The sequence below is a fragment of the Protopterus annectens genome, chromosome 9.part0 (genome assembly GCF_019279795.1).
Source record: "Protopterus annectens isolate FY-2018-M chromosome 9.part0, PAN1.0, whole genome shotgun sequence".
In the NCBI taxonomy this organism is placed as follows: Eukaryota; Metazoa; Chordata; order Ceratodontiformes; family Protopteridae; genus Protopterus; species Protopterus annectens.
In genome coordinates, this window is record NC_056743.1 from 1,713,036,694 (window position 1) to 1,713,055,184 (window position 18,491).

General features: G+C 36.4%; 1 protein-coding gene across 1 annotated transcript in view; it reads right to left on the bottom strand.

The window, feature by feature from the left end:
* The window catches only part of LOC122812228 (intercellular adhesion molecule 5-like), a 469,151-nt gene that overhangs the window by 257,211 nt on the left and 193,449 nt on the right, over positions 1-18,491 (bottom strand). Inside the window, exon 4 of the mRNA XM_044084581.1 lies at positions 11,595-11,873. Within this exon, the coding sequence (XP_043940516.1) occupies positions 11,595-11,873 (279 nt within the window). The remainder of the gene's footprint in view (positions 1-11,594; positions 11,874-18,491) is intronic.

Consider the following 18,491-nt stretch of genomic DNA (forward strand, 5'->3'; position numbering starts at 1 on the left):
GAGGTAATTCAGCAAGTGTCGGCTATGACCAAGTCAGGACCAAATCCATTGACGGACTTTTTCCAGAGACTGTTTGGGGGGTGGGCAGTATCCTGATGAACATCCCGATTGCCATCTGTGTAGGAATGATCCTACTGGTGGTATGTGTTTGCTGCTGCATCCCCTGCATGAAAAGACTGATCAAAGACTTTATAGACATGTCAGTTTCAGAAACCTAATACCAAGGTGCTGAACTTGAAGAATTGTTGAAAAATTTAAAATGCTTTCATAAGTTTAAACTGAATGACTCTCTTAACTGCAAATCCTCAGTAGGAAGAGGTTAGGGGAAGAAAAAAAGACTGTTTATGCTTATTTTGAAAGTAGAATAATAGTATTAAAAGGGGGGAAATGTTAGAAAAATACGCATTAGTAATATGCATGCTTAGTGCATTGGAGGTTTAAAAGGGTTAATACATTTATTCTGTTCACACTGCATGAATCTGCACAGCTACTAGAGACATTCCAATCCTGTTTATGTCATGAAAATATGTGCAGCTATGATCTGCTTATGCCATGGAAATTAACAAGAAGCATTTAATTTCTGCTAATGTCATGAAAATAATAAGAAGTGTTCCATTTCTACTAGTGTCATGATACTTAACAAAGAGTTATTGATTTTCTGCTTATGCCATGAGAAAGTACACAGCACTGAAGCTATTGATAATGAAAACAAAGGCTGCTTGAAAGTATAAACCGTAGTCAGCATTACTTGTACCTAAGCTAGAAATGTACCTTGAATCTAGGCAAAATGGAACACATATATTAGAACTGCACAATTGAAGAATTGAAAGATTGTGGTGGGCTAAAAATAAGCCCCAAGGCCAGGTTGTTTTTCTCAAATGTTTTTGTAAATCAACAATAATCCAGTCATGTCAGCAGGAAATCTAAGTAACATTTTCTATGTAACACATGTCAGCAGGAAATCTAAGTAACATTTTCTGTAGAGTAATACAGAAAGCTGTGTCTAACTACGTCAACAATAGAATAGTAACATTTCATAGAACTGTATAAAAGTAGCATACTGCTCACTAGTAATTTAGACAAATCATTCTGCCTGCATGTTTTGTCTCCTTGCTGCAAGTTAATAAAGGGTGCCATACTTGAACCTTATGTGAATTGGTCTTTGAAGTTTTTTCCTTTGACACCTTTCTAGTTAGATTCATAACTTTCTGCTTGTGTTATGTATAACTATTTAACTCTAAAATATCCATTCAGATCCAGTTAATCCTAAATCATGTTGTTCTGTAGGCAGTATCAACTTATCTCTTGTCCTCTTTCCCTTCCTAATAAATTCCTTCAGTTCTTTTTATTTAGTTATCAATCAGAGCTTGTCTGCTTGATAAAAACATGCCTCATCTATATATAAAACTAAAATAACTAAAAACATTTTCACTGCTTGTACCATGGTATCCATGTCCATAATCCGTGTTTGTGTTACTTTTTGTTTAGTCTCTTTCCACATATCCTTAGATACCATAACAGAATCCTTTTTTTCTTGATAGATTTCTAATGGATTAAAAGATACTCTGCAGCACTACTCTTCAGGTAGTTACCTTCACTCAAATAATACAGTCTTTGTAACCACAACAAAGTCGTCTAATAACTCAGTAAGTGACTCACTATACTCCATTACTTATCTAAACTCTGGAACACCATCCCAACATACCTAAAATGGGCCATGAAACTTTCTGCCTTTAAGCACTTACTAATAAAATGTCTAAACCACAGATGGTCATGCACATGCTCCACACATGCTCCTCACCTGGGTAACTCTGTGTAATTTTATTTTCCTTTTTCAGTTCATATCCTTGTATAACCTATATCCGCTTCTACACAACAAACCTTTCTACCACTACCCCCCAATTACCTTCCTATCTTGATCTCCACTAAACATTTGAATTACCTTTCTGACCATTCCACTTTATCTGTCTCCTTCAAATACTCCCAAATCTGAAAAGCAGCTTGCATGCTTTCAAGAAGCATTAACTTTTCGCCCTAAGAAAAAGTGCCCTGGCTACCTTTAAATGAAAAAACTAGATTGTGCACTGTCTATTACTTATTTACTTTTCAAAGTTTCAGACTTTATTTTTTCATTGAACTGTTTGCCATGGTACCATTAAATGTTGCATTACTCTCAGAAAAGAGTGCTTCGAACTCTCAATATTAACTACTTGTGCATGTAGACAGCTCTTCTCCAAGTAAATCAGTCAGCAATGAGAGAAAGAAGGGGAGAAAGAATAGCTAGCAACTTTGCAGATGCATGAAATAATCTTTGTAAATTTCACTCAGAACACAATATACAGACTTTCCCTAACCAACTGCCTGCATCTGCAATACTCCTTGCCTCCCACTGAGAGCATTTGCTAACAGAAAAGAAATAAGCTATTTACTTTGCATATATATGAAAGTTACTTCCCCATGGTTTTGTCCAACCTTTCTTTTCTTTTTATAGTGTAAAACCTGTATATTCTACAACTAGGTAAAAGTACACATTGGTTTAATATCATTAACATATACAACAGTCACTGATAAGATTGTCCCCTCCTCACATTTAAAATACCACTGAGTGCACACTATACAAAACTCCTTCACAATATATCATGCAATTTACATCACAACATTTTATACAAATATTAAAAGAACAAAAACTGCTTTGCTTAGAGCTACTTCTTCATTCCCTTCAGAGTCCTTTTAAACATTAATGACAGAAATTTGATACATGCTTTATAGTTCATCCACAGGTTTAGCAAAGTCAGCATGATTCCAGTTCTTCTCAGACACTTTTTCTTGCAAAGCCACATTTCACATGTCTATTTCTGCATCCAGAGACATAGCTGGTTCATCTAATGATTGGTGCTGGTCCCCAGTAGGTGCTCTACCTTGTCACCTCTTCATCTGAAAAAAATGTACAGGTCAAGCTCCCTAAGTCTGGTGCTCCATGCCAGATCCCTGCCCACTCTGCTCTTCAATTGAAGAGCAAATTAAATTACCACACAAGAAGTGCTGAAGTACTTTTTTATACCAGCAAGAACCACACTTCCCAATCACACCCCTAACATTTTCACCCCACCCTTGCTACACTCCTGTCTTTATCCAGTGAGACTGATGCTTTATCATCTATCATTTATTCAACAATTTTAGGGTTGCTGGTCTTCTTTCTCATCATCTATGCCTCCAAGCACCAGTTCAAATCCAAGGTACTCTTGATTCTTCTTGATGGCTTATGTACTTCTTTCTGTGTCTTAAGCATTTTCCATTGGAAGAATGGAAACAGTTTCACTGGTAAAGTCTTTACTTTGTTGTCTGTAGAATGAGAAATAGATTCCCCTTCTGCTTGCTGATTCACCTTTGTTGGATAAACATTTTTATTTCCTACATAACCTGTTTTGCATCAAAAATGTCTTTGATCCTTCAAGAAAAGTATTCTGTATGACAGCTGTATATAGCAGCTTATATCTTATACCTGCATCTTGACATTCGATTGCTGGGATAAACTTGCTTTTCTTCTGCCTGGTGTACAGTGAATAATAATTTTCCACAAGCACTTTATGATCTTAAATTTTTAATGCTTTTTTTACTGCCATAATGGTCTCGGCAACAAATCTTTTCTGCTGGCATGATTGGATTTTAGTAATATAGGTCTTGGCTACTTTTGTATCGCCAGTTTTGGAGCATTTGCATAATGTATCCTTTCAATTAACAAATCTTGCTGTGGAATACTACCCAGTTGCTTATTTGTACTTTCATAAAATCAATACTGCCTGTTCCTCCCAGTTTCTCTGGTACACCAGAAAATCTCAGGTTTTCTCTGCTCACTCTGTCTTCTATCTCTACCATTTTTTGAAACAACTTTTTTAAGAAGGTTCATGCTCAACCAGCCTTTCCTTTATTTCAACCACTGTTTTTGTAGATGTCTCAGTTCACTTGAATATCCTCAGTATTTCATTTATTTTAAACACCTTTGAGTGTATTTAATGCAGTTTTCCTCTAGATTACTGAAAGACATTTCCAGTACCAAAACTGAAATGTGAAACGTGAACTATTTTGCTGAACAGCTGCAGGATTCTTATTAGCCAGAGTTTTCTATTCTCTTTTTGTGTTTGATTTTCCATCAGGTTCTTCAAATTACTTCTGGCATCCAGACAGTGTATTTATCAGTCAGTGACTCAATTTTACCCAGAATGACAGCTTTAGTGGGTCATTTTTACAGTTTCTGTTTTCACATTGGGAGAGCTCAAAAAATGTTGATCAGTGTGTAACCATCTTGGGAGTCTGAGAAAGAAAAATATTGTCTGAAGGAAGATGAACAATATTGAAGAAGAGTTCCAATGCAGATGTTTTAAAGGCTGAATAATAAGATAGTAGACAGCAGCAACATGCAAGTCAATTGGGGTCATGTTCTGAAGACTTAAGGGATGTGGCTATAAGCTTAATGTTCATGCTTCACATAATCTGTTGTAACATTCTTCCACCAATATGATTCACAGTTCTAAAAGCTGCTGAAGATATAAAACAAATCAGAAATTCTTTTGGTGATATGTGAGTCTGGTTTTACTTGTGACTCAGTGACACAGACAATTTCAAGACATTCACTGTAATCCAAGCTTCTAAAACTTCATGTTTGTTAGAAACACTAAAAGCATTTTAGAGAAAGGGAAATCTGTAGGCAGCAGCCTGACTGGAGAACGAGCATTCTCCAGCAGGGTGTTACTCTGCAGGTAATGCCCGCTGAAAAATTAGTCTGTCACTTCATGGCAGCATATCAAGGGAAACAGAAAAAGGCATGTGTGTGTGTGTGTGTGTGTGTGTGTCTATGTGCATGCGTGCATGTGTGTGTGTCTATGTGCATGCGTGAATGTGTGTGTGTGTGTGTGTGTGTGTGTGTGTGTGTGTGTGTGTGTGTATGCGTGTTTATGTTTCTGTCTGTGTTTGTGAGTGGATGTGTGCATGAAGGCAGAAGAGACTTTGTGTATGTGTGTGTGTGTGTGTGTGTGTGTGTGTGTGTGTGTGTGTGTGTGTGTGTGTGTGTGTGTGTGAGAAATAGATAGATATAGAGAGAGTGAAGTGTGAAAACAATTGAGCAATGCCCTGTCAGCAGCAGCTAAGAGGTTTATGTACCTCTCGACCTCATCAAGGTATCTGGATAAACCTAAAATAAACAGGGGACAAAGGTTCAAAATAGGAACATATTTTAAATGATTTGTGTTAGCATGCATTTTCTGAAGCAGAGGTGTGTGTGTGTGTGTATGTGTGTGTGTGTGTGTGTGTGTGTGTGTGTGTGTGTGTGTGTGTGTGTGTGTGTGTGTGTGTGTATGTGTGAGAGACTGAGTGAGATCCACCACTGGTGGTAGTAAAGAGGTTTGCATAACTATGGACCTTTCAGCTGAAGAAATCTGGATGAAGCCTAAAATAAAGGGTGAAGAAAGGCTCAAAAATTGGAACTGATTTTAATAATTGCTCTTATAAAATTACACACTTGCTTAAATAAAAGGATTTGTGTTAGCATGAATTTTCTGAAGGAAATAAAAGTCAAAACTGAAATGTATGTCATTATTTAGTAACTTAATAGAAATCACGAAAACAACTTACAATGTAAAGTCACAAACTGTCCAATAAGCGCCACGGCTCTTTTGTAACCTTGCGCTGTCGAAATAACCACAAAAACCGCAAGGTAAATCCAAATGGAATTCAGCAACAAGTACTAAAAATGAGGAATCCTGGTGGAATAGCACACTAAAGAATAAACTCCAAGCTGATGCAAACTGACCAAGTGAATCAATGTCCTTTATTCCAAGAAAGAACAACGATACAAAACGGTAAATGCACTTAAATAAAATAACAAAAATCAATCCAAACCTTATTGTTCAGTTCGCATCAGCTTAGAGTTTATTCTTTAGTGTGCTATTCCACCAGGATTCCTCATTTTTGGTACTTGTTGCTGAATTCCATTTGGATTTACCTTGCGGTTTTTGTGGTTATTTCGACAGCGCAAGGTTACAAAAGAGCCGTGGCACTTATTGGATAGTTTGTGACTTTACGTTGTAAGTTGTTTAGTAACTTCTGTCTCCAATGACTGGCAACAAACCAAAAGTTTTAGGAGTAAGGGAGCAAAAAATAAATACCTGGATATTTTTAAAGTGTTATATTTTGGATGTAAAATGCTTCCTCCTGCACCATTTACCTATACTACAGCAGGTTTGAAACCTTAGGCGGAGGAACTATTTTACATCAAATATTAAGTAAAACGCAACAATTTTACAGACAGCCCATTTTATAAGCACAATAATACCCTCCAGGGTGTCTGTTATTGTGGAAATAACACCCTTCCTGGGGTATGCATGTCATCCATCTGTGACATCGGGCCTCAGAACACCCCTGGACAGGTGTTATTTCTACAATAACACACACTCTGTTAGACACTATTGCTTGCATATCCAATTAAAAGGCCAAAGTATTTGGCACTGTTAAGAATACCAGTGTTTTTTTTTTTTTTTTAGGAGAGAAGGGACTGAAAGTGATAATATTATATAAATAATAGGCAATGTGGAGTATGGAACTCAATTGTGTAATTCATAAGATGGTTAAATCTGGGAAGAAATGAATATGAGAAAGAACAGCAGAGGAAGAAAAGGGACAGACACGGACAAAGTTAAGTATGATCAGATACAAATCAATATGAATCAGATTTGGACATTATAGGGACAACATAAGTGTAATATCTGACAGAAAGATGATAAATATATACAGGAAGTACCATGTATTTATAAGAAACTGAAGTTGTGTAATGATGAAATTTCAGCCCCTATCATTTGTGGATATGTTAGCATTTGGACTGAACCCATCTCAACAATCTCAGAAAGCACAAACTGAAAACAGGCAATAAGATCACAACATAGTATATTGTTCTTCACCACTGTGAAACAGACTAAATATTAACAAAAAAAAACAAAAAAAAAACAAGCAAATAGGATGAGTGAAATATTTTGAAGAAGAAAAGGTAGCACTTCAGCAATATTATATTTGAGTATTTGCCTTTATACTCTGAAAAACAGTGACAGTCAAGATTATATAACCTAGACACTGAGTCTTTGCAAAATCAAAGCCTTGGATATGTCAGAAATTCAACATTTAAGCAATATACATACTGAACTTTAACAAAGTACCATTAAGCAAATAAAAGGATAGGGAACAATGCAAGTAACACTTTACCTGTGCAAGCACTGGTAAAAAGCAGCACATAACCAGATTAATTAAGCAACCCCTAAGGAAACTGAATAGTAAAAGTAACTTTCTTGTAAATGAAAACCCAGTAATATGTACAATAAAAATATTCCATAAATCCTGCCATGTAAAACAACTGTAAAATGTGCTGCCATGTAAAACAGGCAGAACATTTAACCCTCTAAGTAGTCCATGATGAAAGCATAATGTAAATTACTCAGTTAAATGTAAAAATATACAGGTGCAGTTAAAAGAACAGGCATTACCAAAGGTCAACATGTGTTTAGAAGTAAACAATAGAAGTAGATTGATAAAAGATAGAAGTACTAGGGACAAAATTTAACCAAGCCGTGCATCAAAACAATAAGGCAAATATTATGACTTGTGATCTACCACGCTAAAAAAACTTAGTTAGTGGTGACTCCATTGCTATAAAACAGACACATATCTCACTGAACTTGCCAAGAGGGATGTGACACTATCATGCCTAACTGTGTGTGTGTGAGCTCCATGAGGATGAAATCAGATATTGGGAAAACTAATGAAAGTATGAGTCATTGAATGAATGAATAAATTAAGTGTTTTTGTTTGAGGTAGAGATGAAGATTTTTTAAGAGTTTTTCTTAGAACCTCTGCATTGGTTGGGGCAAGTGTGTGTGTGTGTGTGTGTGCGTGTGTGTGCATGTGTGTGTGTGGCCAGACTTCCCAACCATACTGAATTACTCGGTATTTACCGAGTTTTGGGGTCCAAATGAAGGGGTGCCACGATTCCCGATTGGCACCCCTTCATTTCCTTTGCTTTTTTTTTTTTTTTTTAAAAAAAATTGTGTCAGAGCTGATGTCATCACGTGCGTGATGACGTCAGTGCCGTCAGGGCTACCAGCCAGTTGGAATTGAGCTCAAGAGCTCACGTCATTATTTCCGGCTGGCTGTGAGCGGGAATACAGCAGCAAGCAACCCTAATGGCAGTAATGCTTGTTTTATTTTTTTACAAGCTGGCTGCAAGCAGGAACCAGGAATACAGCAACAACGAGAATTACAGGGAGTCGCAGCAGTACTATAATTTCGGTTTTATATTTCCAAGCGGTAAGCAGCAGGCAGCGCAAGCGGGTAAACGTGGGACGGATAAAGCACTCGGTTGGGGAATTAGGTAAGAAACAAAGGTGTGTGTGTGTGTGTGTGTGTGTGTGTGTGTGTGTGTGTGTGTGCGTGCGTGCGTGTGTGTGTGTGTGTGTGTGTGTGTGTGTGTGTGTGTGTGTGAGTGTGTGTGTGTGTGTGTGTACAAATGCACAAATATACATAAATATTTCTGTATTGTACTGATATTCATTTGAGAGTATAGTGTGTTCATATAATGTGTTCACACTATAGTCTGAAACGAATATCAGTACAATACAGAAATATTTATGTATTTGCTTTTTCACTTGATGCCTTGATAGTGCAGCTAAGTAGATGTTAGAGCAAATGGCAAGTGGCTTTACTTGTGGAAACTAAGCAACCTTGAGAAGGTTGCTGATGTGGTTGTTGGGGAGTGTTTGAAGTCTTGTGCAGTGGAATGAAACTTTGGGCTGTTATTAGGCTATTTTTTGTACTCAAGAATTTGATTCTACTGTGTGGCTCTGAGTGGGTTGCTTAGTTGGACAATGCTGTGGGGCTTTTGGGGGCTAGAATAGTATCCTCTGTGGTCTCTTCGACTGCATATCAGATTTTTTTGTATTAAGAGTTGAGAGCTATGGTGAGAAGTGAGAACACAATTTATATTCCCCCATTATTGGTTTTGTTGTTTATCCAGGTTTTTTTGTGCTAAGAGGTTGAGAGAGCTATAGTGAGAAGTGAGAACTGAATTCACTAAATGATAGCCATTAAGTTTCAGTCTTCCTATTTTTCAAGCTGCTGATTTAACACACTGGTATGTTGCACTGACTGTAGTATATAGGGTTCTGGTTTCAAGACTTGTCAGTAACACGTATGGTGATAGCACAAAATTTTATTCTAGCAACTTTCCAAAATTATACAAGCAATGTTTAAAATGTGTCCCTGGTTTCTGACCCTTTGCCCCCCACCACCAAAAAGCCTTTATTTGAAAATAAGTGCAAGAAGCTGTGCAAGATGCCTATGGCTTACACTACTGTCATTCTGTTTATAGTTTGGGTGTGGAAGTAGACTTTTATGATAGAAATGTTCTGAATTGGGCAGTTTTGTAATTACTGGTTCATGCATTTTTTTCATTGCCTACAGTACAGCCTACTGGAAAAATGTTCATTCAAACAAGAAATTTAAAATGCACTAACAAGTGTGCTGTATTATACAAGGAATATAACTTAGTCAGGAAGGTGTATCAAAGAAAAGAACACATGTATGTTTCTTGTTTTGTGTGCAACGGACCAATGATTTGAAAACAGCCCAAAGGTAATCTTTATCCACCACTGGCCAGATGCATTTTCTTTGTATGTGGTGTGGATTTCAATGCTGTTTCACTGAAGGTGAGTTTCAAGGGCAGAGAAGTTTTAATGTCAAGTCTCTTTTCATTGTGAGACAGTACTGCTTTGTTTATCAGATGTCTGTCAGTGTTTGTGCATTGATGTCCTGCAAAATGTAAAAATAAAATCCAAATAATCATTGATTGTAGAAGTAAAGCAGTATGCACACAATAGTGCTTATGGTAAATGGGGCGAAATAGGTAAGCCAGGTAATAGGACATTGGAATCTGGTGCCAAATTTTGTTTGTTCTTCAGTTTGCGTTTGAAAGCTGGTATCCCAAAATTCCATTGGAGTGGGTGGGGTTACATAATTATGTATGCAAATTAGATGTTAATCAGCGTACAGATTTGTACCTATTTTTCATGGGCCTTGTCCAGATTTTTGATGTTTCCAGGTTGAGAGGTGTGTGTGTGTGTGTGTGTGTGTGTGTGTGTGTGTGTGTGTGTGTGTGTGTGTGTGTGTGTGTTTGTGTGTGTGTGTGTGTGTGTGTGTGTGTGTGTGTGTGTGTGTGTGTGTGTGTGTGTGTGTGTGTGTGTGTGTGTGCTCAGAATGGGATTGCTGAAGAGATTCTAGATTCAGTACTGATGATACACTTAAGCCTCTCACAGATAATGTCTTTCCCAAAATGAAGTGCATTTTCTCTGAGCTTGAGGTAGTTCAAGAAATGTGCGATCTAGCAAGCCTTTCAAAATTAGCTCAAGATGTGCCTCCATAACAAATATAAAATAAGAGCCTTCCTATGTAAGACTAAAATGCTTAGCTCATTAAAACTTAGATTTAACTTTGTCAGAAGATATTAAACTGGAAAATTTTGCAGTAAATTTCTTTTTAAACATTTTCTTTTTAAACAAGTTTTCTATGTTTGCCACCACTCCATAAGGATAATACTAGGTACTAGAAATAATAATAATAATAACAATAATACCCATTTGTTAACCAAATGCACCCACTCGACATACAATCCTTTTTTAGGGGCAACACAGGAGTAATGTCTGGTTAAGGTACTTGCTCTAGTTCATACAGTAGACAAATGAGGGCAGAGGGAATCAAACCCTGAACCACAGGAACTATAGCTCACAGTTTTCATCCTCCCAGCCAACTGCCAGATAATGGAATTTTTAAAAGCAAGCTTGAAAAAAAAAGGTTGCAGTTGTGGGTGCTGAGTTTTCAACTAGTTGGCATGAAAAAATGAGTGAAGATAAATGAAGTTTAATAAATGTAAAGGATTGGCTTTTGAAGAAGGAGAAATAAATATGAACAGCAATAAATGGTATACAAAACTAAGCAACAGAATTATGAATAAAATCAGGAGTGATCGCAATGTATAAAACATAAAATGTAGCACAACAAAGTTCACTAAATAGTCACTACAGTCCAATGCTGGAAGGCAAGCATTCAGCCATTCAATAACACTAAGAAAAGGGGCCAAATACCATTATTTCCAACATTATAGCTAAGAAACCTGAGCACAATTCTTTTGGCAACAACATGCCTATATTTACTAAATTGATCATGGTGAGACTTAAGAAGAAAATATCTTGTTTAGTGAAAATCATCAGATGTGGAAATTTACTTATCATATAGCTATCATTTTCTGACAGACAGCATCATAACTTACGTTTGTCTTAGTTTATTTCAATATTAGAGTGTGACTTATGGTTTTCTGCTCTACTTGATATGGATAACATTCTATATTAACAAATTCTGTTTGAGTTACAAAATGAAACTTTGCACTTTATTCCCTGAATGTGTCATCCTGGCATTTGGGAAGTAAGCAGTTTGAGGTGGATAAGAGAACCCACAACATATATATATCACAACTGAGGAACAGATCACTATTTTTACTTACGCACCATATATGTGAATAAAGCTTGACACATTCTTGCTCTTGTACTCAATAGTTGCATTACAGGTCAGCATATGTCTGCCTTCTTCAGCTGAGGAAAGTGTGGCCTCTGCAAGCACATTGTGACCGCTGATAATAATTTTGGAGTTTAGTTCCTCATCTTCATATTTCAGAATGACTTTCAGATTTTCTGGTGGGAAGACATTACGAATCTCACATTTCACAGTAGTCTCCTCAGTGGCTTCAGCTACACTTGGGGCTATTATTTTAGGTATCTGTGGAAAAGCTGCATTGAAATAAACAAAGAAACAGATGCTGTATTACAACTAGAAATATATGTTGTAAAAATCTATTCATAAACATTCATAACTATGAATAACATAATTTTGCATGGTTTCACTCACTCTCACAAGCATTAACATTGCTGCTGTAAGAATTTATTTAATTAAGTATAGAGTATAATAAATCATCATATTTCCCCTCCTCAACACACACACACACACACACACACACACACACACACACACACACACACACACACACACACACACACACACATGTCGCTCTCAGTGATATGTTTTTGTTTGGTTTGGTTTAGTGACCAACAGTTTTTTTTTTTTTCATGTTTGTTCATGTGATCAACTTCTATTTTCTGGCCTTTACTTGCATATTATGCAAAATGCTCTTTGAAAGAAAAGGAAGTCATTTTTATTATTAAAAGATCTAATGACTATCCAATGAATATACAAATCTTCTGATGTTAGTTTATTGTGTCTGTGATGTATGGTGGATAGTGGCTATGATACTTGGAACCACTCCACTTCTCACAAATAAATCATCTAAATATAAACTGTAATGACCACTCATAGTATGGTTTCTTGAATCACAACACTAGTACTAAACAGATTAAAGTATAAAAAGGGCACAAAAATATGAGTGACAACATTACTCTCTAAATGCAACTTGGTTTCAAGAGCATGGAGGAAATATGCACTGTTGCCCTGGGTATGAGTGTACACCATCCACAACCAAAAATATATTATACACTTAGTACTCCACCAAGCAGAGTCTTTGACATAACTTCCCAGTCTCCTTTCTCAGTATTTTCTCAGGTTTGGATGATTTCCAGTGTTCCCTTGCTCATAGTAACTGTACTTAAAATAAATTATTAAATTCGGACACAAACACGCACATCAATTTCCAGGGAAGTCTGATGATATTCTCCAAAACTACAGGACAAGCACAATTTTATTTATTTATTTATTTTACATTTGTTGACCGAGTTGGTCTGGCTTAGCCAAGGGCTCATTTTCAGCAGAGACCCGGGGAGAAAAGCTCCTTACTTATGTTAAAGTATTACATAAAAACATTTGCTGCAGAGTTATTTGAAGTTAACATTCAGAGTATAAAGAAACATACATATATGCATATATTCATAGTAAAAAAAAAAATAAAGTTTATTAGACATTTTTAAACAATTTAATTTATACATTTGGTGGACATAAGTTTCATATGTTGAGGTAGGTGACAGTAAGAGACTGAGGGAGGGAGGGGAACGAAGAGGAGAGTAATGGGGAGGGAGGGGGCAGTAGATGTTAAAAGATGGGGGATATTCATGGTGGATGACTACAGTGGCAGTACCAGTTTTCCATAAGATATTTTTGCACAGCAGTTTTGAAGTGTTTGGGATGATCAAGTGATCTGATTTCTAGGGGTAGTTGGTTCCAAGTAGTTGCAGGGTTATAATTATAGAGTAAGCATCCCATTTTAGTATTTGGTTTACGAATCAGTTGTAAGTTTTTGTCAGAGCTATGTAATGGCCTTGCAGGGGTGTATTTTGTTATAATAGTGATAAGACTGGGACAGTAGTTAGACTGATATAAGACTGAATGGATGATCTTAACTTGATGCATTTTTAAAAGATGGGGGAATTCTAGCCAGTTAAGTTGCTTTAAAGAATCACAATGGTGAGATTTGTAGGGTAGATTGGTAGCGAATCTGGCAACCTTATTGTAGGTGGCTTCTAGTTTGGTGAGAAGAGATGAGTTTAGATTGGTAAGTAGGTGGCAGTTATAAAGGAGAGTGGGTATTAGAAAAGTAAGAGAAAGAGTTTGTCTAGCTGCGTCAGTTAAGTATTTATTGTTTCGATAAAGGTGTCCAAGTTTCTGATGGGTGGTTTTAATACAGTTGGTTACATGTAAATCAAACTTTAGCTGGTCATCTATGGTGACTCCTAGTAATCTAGTGCTTAGTTCATGTTTTATAATGGTATTGTTACTGATATATATATATATATATATATATATATATATATATATATATATATATATATATATATATATTATACACAAGCTATTAAACTGCCACCAACACTGCACAGTACTTGGTTGACGAACTCCCAGTTGCAGTTCTACTCTTGATAACAAGCCAGCTAAGTACGAATACAAATGGTAGGGTGTAGCAGAGCAGTTTGGCAATTAGAGATGGATGCCAACAGTTTGTTAGCATTTAGTAATAAATATCATATGGTCAGCTAATAAATAACTAAATAGATGACCGGTCACAACTTCTTTTTAAAGTGAATAAATAAGAACACTCAAGGAAAAAATGAGTTAAGCAATACAGTTAACAATTATAACATACAAATAAAACTAAATTTGGACAGAGAAAACAAATGAAAACCATTTTGAATAAATAGATTACAAGAAAGAAACCTATCTGTTTATAACAACCCCCCAAACTTTCTCATAACTAAAATAATTACTGAGGCCTAAGCTACACTGAATGAATTTTCAGAAGACAATCACAGGCAGAGAAATAATACAGAAAACAAACCCATAGATCTATGCACCACAAGATCCAGGGTAGCTCTTCCCTTTACACTTTGTTTATTCAGCTGTTTGGCTTATTTCTTTCCATATATAAAATCTACAAATGCAGTAGATTTTCACATTTTTTTCTGCTAATGGCTTTGTTTTTTGCTCTTAGCTAGCAATCCCTTTGCAGAATTTTATAATTGCAGTTTTACAGCATTTGGGGTTTTGGTCTGGGAATGGTCAAACATGCTGTAAACACAAGGCAAAATATTTGCTATTTCCCCTTCACATTTCTGCTCTGCATTCCATATCTTATGTATAATTTCTGTATTTCCCAGCAGGAAGCTTTTATAAACTTCAGTTAAAAAAGTTCATATGCTTTTTTATTCATTGCTTAGAAAAAAAGTCTCAAGTTCTCAAATCTTCTAATGACACTGAAAAAAATCTGACTGATTAAATCACACATTTTTGTTTCCTGCTGCAGGTTTTATAAGGCTTAGGTGCATCTCACAGATCTTTACTGTCTGACTCAGAAAGACATGGCTAATTTATTCTCAAACATTATACCATCTTTTCACCATCATGCTGTTACCTGAGATTTCTTTCTATATTACCTGCTGCTGTGCTACTGTAATTCAACTATGTTGTTTTAGTATCCAACCCTCTAATATTTTCCTAACTAGTACGTTATTAAAAGGAAAATGGACCTTGTTGGCTAGAACAAAATCCTTTTGACTGTTCTGTATTTCAGTGAAATCAGGTTATGTACCTTTAGTTTATGTATGGTAGTGTTTTTACATATCAGACTCTCTTAGAACACTTTTCTGGACCTGCTTACTGTACCTAATGATCTTAAGGTTATAGGGGGTCATATGAGCAATGATTGTCAAGTTAATATCTGAGTACTGAAATCTGAATTTCACATTATCCTAAAGCAATAAACCCTATAATATTCATACAGAGTTTACAGGCCTTTTAGAATAGTCTGGCAAGTTTTTATCAAATATGTGTGACTGCTGTCTATGGTAATTCCCCGTCATGTTGTTGTTTAGCCTTCAAGATGATTTTTCCACAACAATACTGGGATACCTGACATCCTCTGTCTTACAGAGAATGTAGTTATCAAATAACAATTCATATATGTTACTCAGTTAATTATCTATAATAATTCCATAACAGATGTTATGGGGTGATCCTATAGTGATCCTCTGTATGTCATCAGTATGTTGACAATGGCTTTCTCTGGAGTGACTTCTTGTATTCATAAAGTACAATGCAAAAGGGTTTGGACTAACAGCTGAACCCAGGGAAAGACTTTATCCAGGGCTTTATGTGCTGCCAGAAATTTTTCCAGTCTGGCTTGAAATGCATGTTTTGTATAGCTAACATTGTTCTGTATCTATGGAGTCTTATTTATTTGACCCTTCCATATGGAACCAGGCAGCATACATTTATTTATTTATTTAGCCATTGTTTTGCATAGTCGTTCTCTGGACTGGACTGTCAGCAACTCTCTCAAAAGATTGTCTTTTTTCTCTGGATTGCCAAAAAAAAAAAAAAAAACTAAATAGAGAAAGGCATAGGAAAATCCATGTTTTTATTACTGTAAGTGCAGGAACGGAGATGGCAGGAAGAAACAGGGTCATGGGACAAATGTCTGATAAAGCCATTGGGTTTCCTCTTCATAAACTTAGGCCAGTCAGTGAATATACTGCCCCCTTTGGCATGTATCTGTCCAGACACATACAACAACATGGAACACCCACCTTACTAAAAGGATACAAAGCCTGAACAACAAATCCTACATGAACTGACTCGAAGCCTTGTCACTATACTCAATATCCTACAGATTGCTAAGAAGAGAGCCTGTGTCTGGCATACAAGGCATCCTCTGACCCAGCAAATTAAATTACATCAGAAATACCAGACCTAGGGATCTAAACCTCTTCTGCAACATCAATAGAATGATTTGAAGGGGCAGTTATATCTTGCAGGGGTTACTGCTCCTCTGGAACAGTCTCCCCATCCACATAAAACAAAGTTTACCCTTGTTGATATTCAAACGCAGTTTGAATCTATGAATGGGAAACAGAAGATTTACCCCAAGACTGCCTCTCCTGTACTAATGATGGACAGAGGCAGCTCCTAAATGCTTTATCCCATGTGTGGGTCCTTCTATGCCCAGGTTAAATTGTCTGTTTCTGTCACAATCATAGAAAATTAAATTGAAGTTGTAATGCACTGAAGGTTTGATTTTTTGTGGAATTTGTTAGAGAAACTTTGTGGATTAGACCATCTCTAATCAGTCAGTTCAAAATGAGCTCTGCCAAAGTCAAATCTTTCTCTACCTACAGACATTTTCTTCCATTGAAATCTGTTCAAAATACAAACACATTTAAAACACGACTAAAACTCCACCTATCAAATCAATGGATTGGCTTCTGTCTATCACCAGGGTAAATGCTACTGTCATCTGCAGCTGCCCGTATTGTCAAACCATATTTCATTCAAAATCATATGCCTCACAACCAGTCTTTACCAATACCTGAATAGATTTGCTAGCATCTCCCATTTTTTTTAATTTCTCCAAGTCTTTTGGGTTTCTAATACCATGACTGGAATGGACACCATTCCTAAGTCAAAGTACAATTAAAGTGCATGAAATTAGTATTGCTTCAATCTTTGATGTCAGCCAGAAGTGCTTTTCGCAGCACCCGCAATATGCCCAGTAATGACTCCTTCTGCAATTTGAATGGAGTCACATGTATCGGTAATACATCTAAGTACGATTGTAAATTATTTTTTATAAGACCCATTGTTCCTTCTAGCTCTGGAACTCTCTTGGTATCTTTCTTCCACATTGCCCTCATTTCTGTCTGCAAATCCTGGTACTTTATGACATTGTGTCTCTCTGTACATAAGACACTGTAGTCACTGGGTGTAGCGATTTCAATAATCAATGCTATTTTTGTCTTCTTTTCATGGACTATTACATCTGGTTTTCTTGCATCTATTTTTTGAACTGATGGTTCAATATGCATGGTATTATGACACTGCAAACCCTCTACCTCTATATTTCTAAGATAAAATTTATGATCACCACTCATGTAATTATCTATTAACCTGCTTTATATACCACTTCTTGTCAATGTTAACATTTTTTGTCCTACCTAGTTCCGTCTCTCACTTCATTTCACTTGATATGTCATTTTGTTTTTTTATTTTTTTCTTTCCTCACATTTGCATTTGGTATTGGTCTTTTCCCTAGTTCCTAGAGTGAAAAATACAAGCACTACTAAATACATTATTTGCAGTCAAGTGCATAAAGGCTGAATCTTTAACATATGGGATATCTGATGAAGCGTGGACATACCACGCGAAAGCGCTCATTCTGTGCATTTTAATAAAGAATCTTTTGGATCTTACGAAGAACTGTTACAAGTTTTGTTGGCTGGACATCAGTGGTTTATTTACAACCTTTCTACCTGCATTCCTTGTGGTTGGTATCTCACTATTTCGTTTACATAGTACTGCAGTTCTTTTGGTGAGAGAACCTTTCAGCAGGGACACCGACTACTTTTTCAACATTTCTTAAAGCATTATCAGAGCATGTTTCAGGATACAATTTTGCAATCCCATTGCCACACAAGTTGTAGAATCTGTCTTGTCCACCAGATACAGCTCTTCTAGTTTGGAGTATACCTTATGTAGTTTTATAGATACAAGTACAATCAGTTACCAAAGTTACTTATTGCAATATTAGAAATTTGTCTTCCTCAGCTGAAAAATCTGAAATCACACTTATAATTGTGCATTTTCTGAGTCCACTGTTGTTTCTTACTGCATGTACATATAATTACATTATTAAATGTAGCGAGAGAAAATAAGAAAAGTAGTTATAATGAAAACACAAAGGATATAATTCAGGAAACACTTCATAGGTTCATAGGTGTGTACTAGGCTAATGGCCCTGGAGCCTTTAAAAGCCTAGCCCATAGGATTACCCTGGCATTGTGCCACCCGACCTTAGTTCCTAGTGCCTCTGTTGAGTAAAGCCACTGGAGTGATCCCCGGGGTGAATTTTCTAT